This window comes from Ictalurus furcatus, chromosome 20 (genome assembly GCF_023375685.1).
Source record: "Ictalurus furcatus strain D&B chromosome 20, Billie_1.0, whole genome shotgun sequence".
Taxonomy (NCBI): Eukaryota; Metazoa; Chordata; class Actinopteri; order Siluriformes; family Ictaluridae; genus Ictalurus; species Ictalurus furcatus.
In genome coordinates, this window is record NC_071274.1 from 23,079,128 (window position 1) to 23,089,127 (window position 10,000).

At 44.3% G+C, this 10,000-nt stretch overlaps 2 protein-coding genes across 9 annotated transcripts in view; both read right to left on the reverse strand.

Moving 5' to 3' along the window:
• fam131aa (family with sequence similarity 131 member Aa) overlaps positions 1 to 6,310 on the reverse strand; it is a 16,611-nt gene extending 10,301 nt beyond the window's left edge. Inside the window, exons 1-2 of the mRNA XM_053652186.1 lie at positions 5,758 to 6,310; positions 1 to 80 (exon numbers count right to left, since the gene is read on the reverse strand). The exon at positions 1 to 80 is cut by the window's left edge and continues 8 nt beyond it. Of these exons, the coding sequence (XP_053508161.1) occupies positions 1 to 80; positions 5,758 to 5,802 (125 nt within the window). The 5' untranslated portion in view covers positions 5,803 to 6,310. The remainder of the gene's footprint in view (positions 81 to 5,757) is intronic.
• Positions 6,311 to 7,936: 1,626 nt separating this feature from the next.
• eif4g1a (eukaryotic translation initiation factor 4 gamma, 1a) overlaps positions 7,937 to 10,000 on the reverse strand; it is a 31,280-nt gene continuing 29,216 nt past the window's right edge. For all 8 annotated transcript variants that reach the window (XM_053652173.1, XM_053652174.1, XM_053652175.1 and 5 more), the window contains 3 exons: positions 9,957 to 10,000; positions 9,723 to 9,863; positions 7,937 to 9,499 (listed from right to left, as the gene is read on the reverse strand). The exon at positions 9,957 to 10,000 is cut by the window's right edge and continues 38 nt beyond it. In XM_053652173.1, coding sequence (XP_053508148.1) covers positions 9,318 to 9,499; positions 9,723 to 9,863; positions 9,957 to 10,000 — 367 coding nt within the window. In that variant the 3' untranslated portion in view covers positions 7,937 to 9,317. The remainder of the gene's footprint in view (positions 9,500 to 9,722; positions 9,864 to 9,956) is intronic.

Consider the following 10,000-nt stretch of genomic DNA (forward strand, 5'->3'; position numbering starts at 1 on the left):
GATGATCTGGCCAACGCTGCGATCTCCTGGATACTGAGGGCTCTTCTGGATTTCGGGAGCATTTCAACAGGCTCATCAATCTGAAAAACACAAACACAGAGACGTCAATCCTGCGCTAACCGCCTTCGTCACCTCCGGAAACCTCCGGAACAACTGAACAACCGCCTGTAGCTGCTATGACAACAGAGCAGGAACCGACTTTCACCCACGTTCCACAGCATTACATCTAATATTACACTCAACATAAAACACACACACACACACACACACACACACACACACATTCAGTTAATTAATTAAAAAATAATGTATGTAGAGAATGTGTCGAGGCAGTGTCGAGAATGTGTGTAGAGAATGTGTGTCGAGGCAGTGTGCAGAGAATGTGTGTCGAGGCAGTGTGTCGAGGCAGTGTGTAGAGGCAGTGTGTAGAGGCAGTGTGCAGAGAATGTGTGTCGAGGCAGTGTGTAGAGAATGTGTGACGAGGCAGTGTGTAGAGAATGTGTGACGAGGCAGTGTGTCGAGGCAGTGTGTAGAGAATGTGTGACGAGGCAGTGTGTCGAGGCAGTGTGTCGAGAATGTGTGACGAGGCAGTGTGTAGAGAATGTGTGACAAGGCAGTGTGTCGAGGCAGTGTGACGAGGCAGTGTGTCGAGGCAGTGTGTAGAGAATGTGTGACGAGGCAGTGTGTCGAGGCTATAGTAACTCCGACACACACCTGAACTCTGCCTTTAGGAACCAGATACTACATCCTCGAGTCAGCCGTTTGGCCGTGTGCTCTCTCTCTCCCTGACACAGCAGCGTGAGGAACGAGGCACATGGCTCCTCCCTCCACCATTTAAACACTTACAGCAAAACTATTCAAAACACCACCCTGTTAGTGGCCGACGTTCCTCCTCCCCCTGCCCATCAGGAATGTTTATATATAATCATCATGAGGAAGGACAGAAGCCGTCTCAGGGATTGTAAGGTTTCGTGGTATTAATAATCGCACAGCGCTGCAGCGTTCTGGATCGTGATTCGTTTTCTCTAACAGCGGCTCGGACGAGATCGGATTTATTATTTGGCATAACTCGCAGCGTGTGGTCGTCCTGCCACAACTGGGATAAACCTTCACACGGGGATCTGCCGATATTATCCGAGACGGACGCAGACATGGTCGTTTGAACGTTATTTGTAGCCTGTTTCGGACGACTGAACGCCCCGATCGGGACGATACGGACACCTGGGCGACGACAGACTTTTATTTATTTCTTTCTTTATTTAAAGACGCGTAAGAACCCGAGTCTCTAGATTGTGTAGCAATAGAGCTGTAAAATCTCAGATGAATCGACTCTTCATATCAGCGCTGCGCTCAGATTAGAACCTTCATGAAGGAACTGGAGATCAAAAGTATTTTACGAACACCGCTCCTCTGCAATGAACACGTCGCGTTACGTCTAAAACGACTTCAAGTGAACATCGTTTCTGTAAAACGCACGCCATTTCAAATGAAGATTCTATTACACAGAGTGGTCGATCGGGGGAAAGGGCTCCTTCACGGCTCATTGGATAATCGAGTGCTATCGTATCGTTCTGAAACATTTTCAAATTCCTGCTTCTTCTTCTTCTTCATTCATTCCTAGATCATTTACAGCTCAGCTCTTGGGTCTTGATGCACTCTTCAAGGGTTCTGGAGAGTTCCTGAATGCTTCTCCATTTCGTTCAGGGTGAAGGCTCCAGCGCTTCACCAGCCTCCAGATTCCTCTAGGAAAAAATATCCTTCTGGCTGCTAATTTATTTCACACTCTTGAGATCCTCATTTGCCTCACCCTCGAATTTTGGTTTGTTGTTGCTTGACTTTGATTAAAAATGTGAAGGGAGTGATTTCAGTAACATCAGGGTTAATAACCATGTTCTCCTGGAGATGAACGTTCATTTCGGTCTCGTGAGTGGAGACCTGGGGATGTCTTCTGAATTGATGAAGTTTAATCTGACAAAGAGAAAGAAGAACTTTCAGGGGTCACGATTTTCTTCTTAATACCTGGAACCTGGCAGGAGTTTAACATCTTAAAGGGTTCTTTTCGGGTTTTAGCTTTAAAAACAAACCAGGTCCGATTTAGAACCCCATTGGAAACATTTAGTTTAAAGGGTTCTCCTGTTGGAACAACCAAAGAGTTTATTATATATATATATAAATAAACACACACACACACACACACACACACACACACACACACACAGACTAAATCACTGTGTGAAATCTGTAGCGCGTGGGAAATTAAATCCGGTCATTTCCGGTCATCATTTTCGCGCACGTGACGCCGCGGGGATGGAACTGGAGTGAAAGGTGAGGTGTGTTGTGATCGGGGATTAAAGACGAGGCGCGCGCGCGCCGGGAAACGCGTCTGCTGGCGGAAAAAAAAAAAAAAAAAACCGAGACGGCTTTGGGATTCAAATGAGGCTGAAATCGGCGCGCGCCGCCACCTGAGCTCGGCTCGCGACGTAATTAGCGTCGCTATGGCAACAGGTGAGAAGCTGAAACAGCTGGTCCTGCTGCAAAACACGTCATTAACCTCCGTTTACTAGCGCGCGCACGGAGCAACAGCGGGCGAGAGCGCGCGCACACAAAACATCCGGCGCTGCTTTACCGCTGGGGAAAACAACAACAACAACAACAACAACAACAACAACTAAACCCATCCGGGTCTCAGAGAGGAAACGGGTAACAAAGCTAACGGAAAGCCAATTCATTCACAATTCCACATGGGACTCTACATACAAAACTGTGCAAAAGTATTAGCACACTTTCTGACCTGTTAAGTGAAAGTTAAATCTTATGTGACTGAGCCCTTAGCTCTGACGTCATAAAATGGGGTGTGTGCAGCGTCAATCCGGAAGTTGACCCCAAAATAATTTATGAAACTGTCAGGACTAATATATTCCGTGTGTGTGTGTGTGTGTGTGTGTGTGAGTGAGAGAGAGAGAGAGAGAGAGTGCATACAGGGTTTTACTGTAACCACCAAGCATGGGGGGGGGGGGGGGGGGTGAGGGGGGGGTTACATGAACACTTCACTAGTATAGAATGTTCATTTGGCATAGAACTTCACAATAACTAGACAGATGATGAAGCACGCGACGACGACCCCTCGTTCCTAAACAGACGATGTGTTAATGCTGAGCTAAGAGCTTTATTCAAGGCTATTTCCTTGAATAATTTTCAGAATTGTCACACTGAACTAATAATACAGCATTTCAGTCATTTCCTTTACACCGGGGGAAATCAGTACTGAACGTGTCAAACTTTTTATTCAGTAAATATATCTCCAGTGAGGTTATTCACATGAAATTTTCACCAGACATCAGTATGAACTCAAGAAATCCACATATTATATTTACTGATAAAAATGTTCAATATATACCCCCCCATATACACCCCCCCCCCCCCCAAAAAAAAAATAATACGTTATTGTAAATGATTAGAATTGACGTTGTTGATTTTGTACATTATACACTGTTTACATGAATATGGATTGTTTTAATTGATCAAATTTATGCAAAAGGAACACTCTATTCTAGGAAAGAGAGGGGAAAAACGTTCTGTACTGTAATCAATGATAAAGTGCTGATGTAAACATTTCTAGGGTCAACATCGTAACTAAAGCAGACGAGCAGCAGACGCTAATATTTTCATTTTACAGCCATAAAGAAAATCCTCTTCAGCTGAAGAGCAAGAACTCGTGTTACAGCTGGTTTCATCTCCACAGAACCCTGATCTCACCGCAGGTCCTCTAAGGCTTTGGTTCTCAAAGTGGGGTCTGGCATTTTCTAATTGTAGAACAGATGTAGAAACTTACCATTAGTAAAATCATAACTATAAAGAAATTCTACTCCAATTTAACGACAATTTGAATAAAAATTGTGGAAAGTTCGGAATAAAAAAAAATCACTGGCAATATATATATATATAAAGATTTTGTTTAATTAAAAAATAAATAACTTTGTTTCTTAAAATAAATCTGTGCTTACAGGGTCCATGATTTTTATCTTACAGTGAAAAGGTTCCATCTGTAAAACTTTGAGAACCCTGACTCTCAGGTACTTCGAACAATCCATCGTCTGATTTCCAGATAAAACCAGATTTCCTCTTTATAAACTTTATTTCATTGGTTTTGAAATCATTTCACACATTTTTCTTCAAAAGGTTCTCCTAACTGGAACCATTTCCGACAGGGGAACACGGTTACAGGGTTCTGTAAATAACAGGAGATCTTTTTTTTTAGGACTTCAGAACTATACTGTTAGAAAAGTCTGGAACCCTTTAAATGGCTTTTTGGTTGTCTCACTGGGAGAACTCTTAAAGGAGGTTCTTTGTGTTTCTCTATCAAAGTTTTCCCTTTCAACACAACTCGTTTAGGAAGAACTCTTAATTATCCGGTGAACTTTCCGAGAACTCTTTTATCCAAGAGCGAACCGTGTCACACCTGACCATTTCCAGGTTCTATTATGAAGAAAATAATGCGTAATGATGGAGTTTGTACCGCACACTTATCCACTTCATACACAGGGCTCATCGGGTAATTTAGGGTTCTTTACTTCCATAAATAAATAAATAAATAAATAAAAAGGAAAGGGTTGGGGCTGGGCGGGGGGGGGGGGGGGGGGGTCTGGTTGGGGGGGGACCACCTGTACAGTACTTTTGAAGCAGATGTATTAACGCGCTACAAACTCCACATTATTTCTCATTATCTTCTTTTCCGTATCTCGAACCTTTCAGCAGTTTGACATGCAGGTTCTTGATACTCGGAACACTTTTTATTTTTTTTATAATAAATGGTTCTTTAAGAGTTCTTTGGATAATTAAGGTTCTGGAAATGGACTGTACGTCTTTGTAAATCTTTGGCAAAGGAACACACTTTGGTAAAGATCTACATAGGACCGGTTCCCCTGACGGACAACTGAAGAACGACCCGAAGGTCTTCGACTGTACGAGTGTGCAGTGTGTATATCTGATGTGTGTGTCTGATGTGATAAGTGTGCTGTATATCTGATATATAAACATACACAGTGTACTGATGCTTAGAGATATTTAGGAGTTATGTTTTTGAGCTTCTGTTCCTTGAATAATGGTTCTAGATTTCTAAAAAGGGTTCAAACTTACAACCTTTTCAAACAGGGAAAATTCTGCATTTATTAGCTTATTATTATTATTAGTAGTAGTAGTAGTAGTAGTAGTAGTAGTAGTAGTAGTAGTAGTGTTGGATCTAGTACAGTTCCACTATATCCAGGTATTGAAGCCAAAATCACGACCTTTATAAGTGCTGCTGATGTTCTGGTGAGAACCCTACAGCATCGCGGATTGAGACACAGCCGCAGGTTTGTATCCAGGCAACAAGGCGGCCGCTGTCGCATCTACTCTGTGATCTAATGGCGTACAAACTGCGCCTTCAGCGGAAATATATGGATATTTATATATACACATATATACACACACACACACACACACACACATACACACACAATCATGATAATACTAATAATAATGCTAATAAAAAATAAGCACATCACAGCTCTGTCAGTGCCGCGGATTCATCCAGAACCGAGCAGAAGCACCGGGGACATGATGATGATGATGATGAAGATGATGATGATGAAGATGAAGATGAAGATGATGAATCACCGTTCACGAGAAATAAATAATAGGGAGGGAGGGAGAGGGAGAGGGGGGGAAAAAAGAGAAAAGAAAATGAAATAAACAGAAAGATGGAAGACGAAGACGTACCTTTAAACTGAACTGGGGTAAAGCGGTCAGGAGCATCGCACACATCAGTCCCAGCTCCGCAACAACACGCTTAATCCTGATTCACGTCCAGACGCGACACGACGGCTGTGAAGGAAGCATTAATAACGGCTTTGTGCTCGTTTACGGCTCAGGAAGAGAGCAGAAAGGCTTCATGTCTCCTCTGTGAGTGCCATTAACGCGTCACTGTTCACAGCCACCTGTTCCTTAAAGACACAACACTCTGCTCCCGACTCCTGCAGGAACACCGGAATCTACATCCACACACCTTTAACCCGTTCAACACCCTCCATCACATCCTACAGCCGACACCAACCTTCTGTTCGTCACCAGGGGCTCGTTTAAATATGCTAATTACCTTAAGAGCTAGCTGTGACGTCACAAATTGACTAAATCATCCATCCATCCATCCATCCTCTATATATACACCGCTTATCCTACAGGGTCGCGGGGAACCTGGAGCCTACCCCAGGGAGCATGGGGCGCAAGGCGGGGACACCCTGGATGAGGTGCCAATCCATCTCACACACTATGGACACTTTCGGACATGCCAGTCAGCCTACCACGTCTTTGGACTGAGGAAACATGAGAACATGCAATCTCCACACACGCAGGGCCAAGGCAGGACTCGAACCCTCAACCCTGAAGGTGTGAGGTGAACATTCTAACCACTAAGACACCAGACCATCACACACACGTGGTTCTTGTCCAAACTGTTGTCTGCACAATCATATAGAACGTCTCCGTACGCTGTAGCATTATATACAAACTTTCCCCTTCACTGGAACTGAGAATCAGGAAACAAAGCGCACAAAAAGCGTGAGCTCCATGAAGACGGGCAGCTGTGTCTCAGGTGGTAGAGCGGGTCGTCCACTAATCGTAGGGTTGGCGGTTCGATTCCCGGCCCACATGACTACACATACCGAAGTGTCCTTGGGCAAGACACCGAACCCCAAGTTGCTCCCGATGGCAAGTTAGCACTTTGCATGGCAGCTCTGCTACCGGTGGTGTGTGAGTCTGTGTGTGTGTGAATGTGAAACAGTGTAAAGCGCTTTGGATAAAAGCACTATATAAGTGCACCATTAAAGACGTGGTGTGTGAAGGTAGAAGATCGAGTGTCCTGCACAGAGCCCTGACCTCAGCCCTATTGACTCATCACCTTAGGGATGCACTGGAGCCTCCTCACCATCACATCAGCGCCTGACTTCGATCTCACTAATGCTCGTGTAGCTGAAGGAACACAAATCCCCACGGCCACACCCCAAAATCTAGCGGAAAGCCTTCCCAGAAAAGTGGAGCTTATTGTAACACGGGCCCCCCCCAAAAAAAAAAAAAGTTAGGGGGTGGGAGGAGATCAATCTGGAATGCGACACGGGTGTTTGGTCAGGGGTGCACATACTTTTAGGTCATATAGTTTTTCTAAGTCACTTGCCTTAGAGATCATTGTTTGTAGTGCAGAGGATACAGAACGAAATCTATGATTTATAGATTTTTTCCTCTCGCACTCGGGCACTCCGGGTCGAGGTGGAGTCCTGTTCTGTCGAGCGCGTCATCTTCACCCCATCACATGAAGCTGGATTTCTCCTGCCTCGAACCACTGACGTTCATGAAGTTCACCCAGAGCAGCGGTCACCCACGCTGTTCCCGGAGCGCTGCTGCACCTTCCTGCAGGTTTCATCTCCAACCAAAATCTTACACCTACTCGATTTGATCAAGAACTTCTTAAGGCAGTGATCAGACGGTCAACGTCAGAACTTCCACTTCCTGTATGGTTTTAGTGAAAATGAGTCAAACACGCTCGACTGGGTTCAAGTGCACCTTGAGCACGGAGATACATTCTACCGTGAACAAAATGAAAACACCTGCAGGTGTAAAACGGTGAAAAAGTACTGAAGTGGAACTTTTAGATCAAAGTTAGTTTATACTACATGGTGATGTTTAGATGTAGATTCTCTTTAGGAACAGCCGTTAAAGTGTACAGAAAAGTTTCAGGTCATTGTTCGAGATGTAAGAAGTCCTCTCTCTCTCGCACGGGGAACAGGACGCCGAGGTTTACCTGCCCCGGTCCGGACGCGGCGGGCCTCCAGAACACAAGCAGAAATCAAAACTCTCATTAAAGCAGCGAAACGTCGAGAAACGACAGCGTTAAAGCACACGCGCATTAGCAAGTTTATAGTCTTTTATTTTCAATGTCATGTTTCTTCAGCGTTTTCCAGTTTCTTATGTGAAAGAAGCATTAAATCCTTAAATAATAAAGTAAAGCAAAAAAAAAAAATATTTACATTTTTTTTTTTTCAATAAAACTGTAATCAACGGATTATTAAGCACCTCTCACCTGGAAGAAGGAAAAAAAACAAAACAAAACACAAATCTTAAATATAGAATACAAGAGAAAACTGCCATTTCTATCTGGGAAAAAAAATGAATGGCATTAAACGGCATTTTGCTAATTATTAGTTTTTTGAAAAGAAAAAAAAAAAAAAAAAAAAAAAAAAAAAAAAAGAAAGAAAAAAAAACCCTTTCAGATATATATGTACAGAACTCTCCTGAAAATGTGTTTCCCACTTCGCTGTGAGCAGAAAAGGCTTTTCGGATCATTCCTGTCTCAGTTGTTTCAGATTATTTTATTGTCTAGTCTTCAAGTTTTCTTCTTTATTGAATGATTTACATTTTTTATTATTATTTTTTATTTTTTTAAATGGCGCAGGCTTTGCTCAACAGGGGGAGAAGATGAGGGATAAAGCCCCCGCCCCCCGCAACCCCCGAGAGGTAAAAAATGCAGAAATGTCATGTAGGCGCGCACAGAGAGAGAGAGAGAGAGAGAGAGAGAGAGAGAGAGAGAACAGAGGGATGGCTTACAAGGAAGCATGGTGACCCTTTTTCCAGCAGCTAAAAAGGATCAAAGATCAAAGTTCATCCCCATGAGTTCTGATCAACGCCTGCTCTTACAGCAAAAACAAGAAAAAAAACCAAAAGAAAACAAAACAGAAGCTCAGATCCGTCAGTAAATACTCGAGCCATACCAGCACGTTCCTCCTTACATGTTAAAAATAACACCAGCCTTCTTACGTACACAGAGGGAAAACACATCCCTAATTAAGAGCTAGTTAACAGCGTGATCGCACTCACGCCTCCAGTGCGTCGTATACGTCGGCATTTCGTATACGAACGCTGCGTATATAATCTACACTGACAGGTTAATAAGAGCAGCACAGGGGAGGGGTTGGGTTCGTGTACGGTTTCTTGAGAAAAAGAAAGGAAAAAAAAAAAAAAAAAAAAAAAAAACCTTCATCCACTACAACCGTGGCACGCAGCCAACAAGCAATCATAAAATGAATTTGCGTTTCCCCCCTCAGACAGGAAAAAAAAACCTTTATTTATTTTTTCCCCCCCAAAAAGTAATAAGGGACTGGGGGGGGAAGTGATTGTAGTCTGTGTCCATCGACTGTCTCGAGTCTTCATGAGCTTCAAGTTCAAGTTCAGTTTGTAGTCCTTCCCCTCAGCGCAGTACAGCTCCCGGACTGAAGGGGGCGCTCTTGCTTTTAGCTGTTATCCGATTCGTCCTCGGCCTCTCTGAGCCAGGTGAAGAACGCTGTGACGGATTTGAGAGCCACGCCTTTGCCCACTTGCTCGGCCGGGTCTTTGCTGGACTCCCATTTGTAGAACGCCTCCTCCTTAATCACGTCCTCGTCGTACAGCGTGTCGAAGAACATCCGCAGCAAATCTGAGAGCGTGAGAGAGACAGAAAGTGTGTGAGAGAGAGTTGATTTTTCCCCTAGAACAGCACGTCCCCACCCAAGTGTTCTGTTCCTCTTACACTGGAGTCGCTGTGAACGAGCCGTTACCATAAGAACGATAACGTGTTCGTTAACATAAACCTGCGCTACGCTTACAGAAACACACGGCCTGAACGATGACCCGTTCTGACCAATCAGGACTGTACTCACTGGCCGGTTGCTCCAGTCGCACCATGAGAGCCTGGAGAGCGTAGAGCGCCTGCAGCTCCTTCTGCTCGTCCACCAGGTACTTCTGCAGCAGCTTGGCCCTCTGGGTAATCTGCTCCACGTCCACCCTATACGGGTTCTCGCCTGCGAGCGACCACGGAATATTACGCAATCATCACGAGCCGTGGAGAATCAATTTGAAACGGAATAAAATTAAAAGCGGACGTTACTACTCACAGACGATCGCCGCCTGGCACACGGAGGTCATTAATGCTCGGACG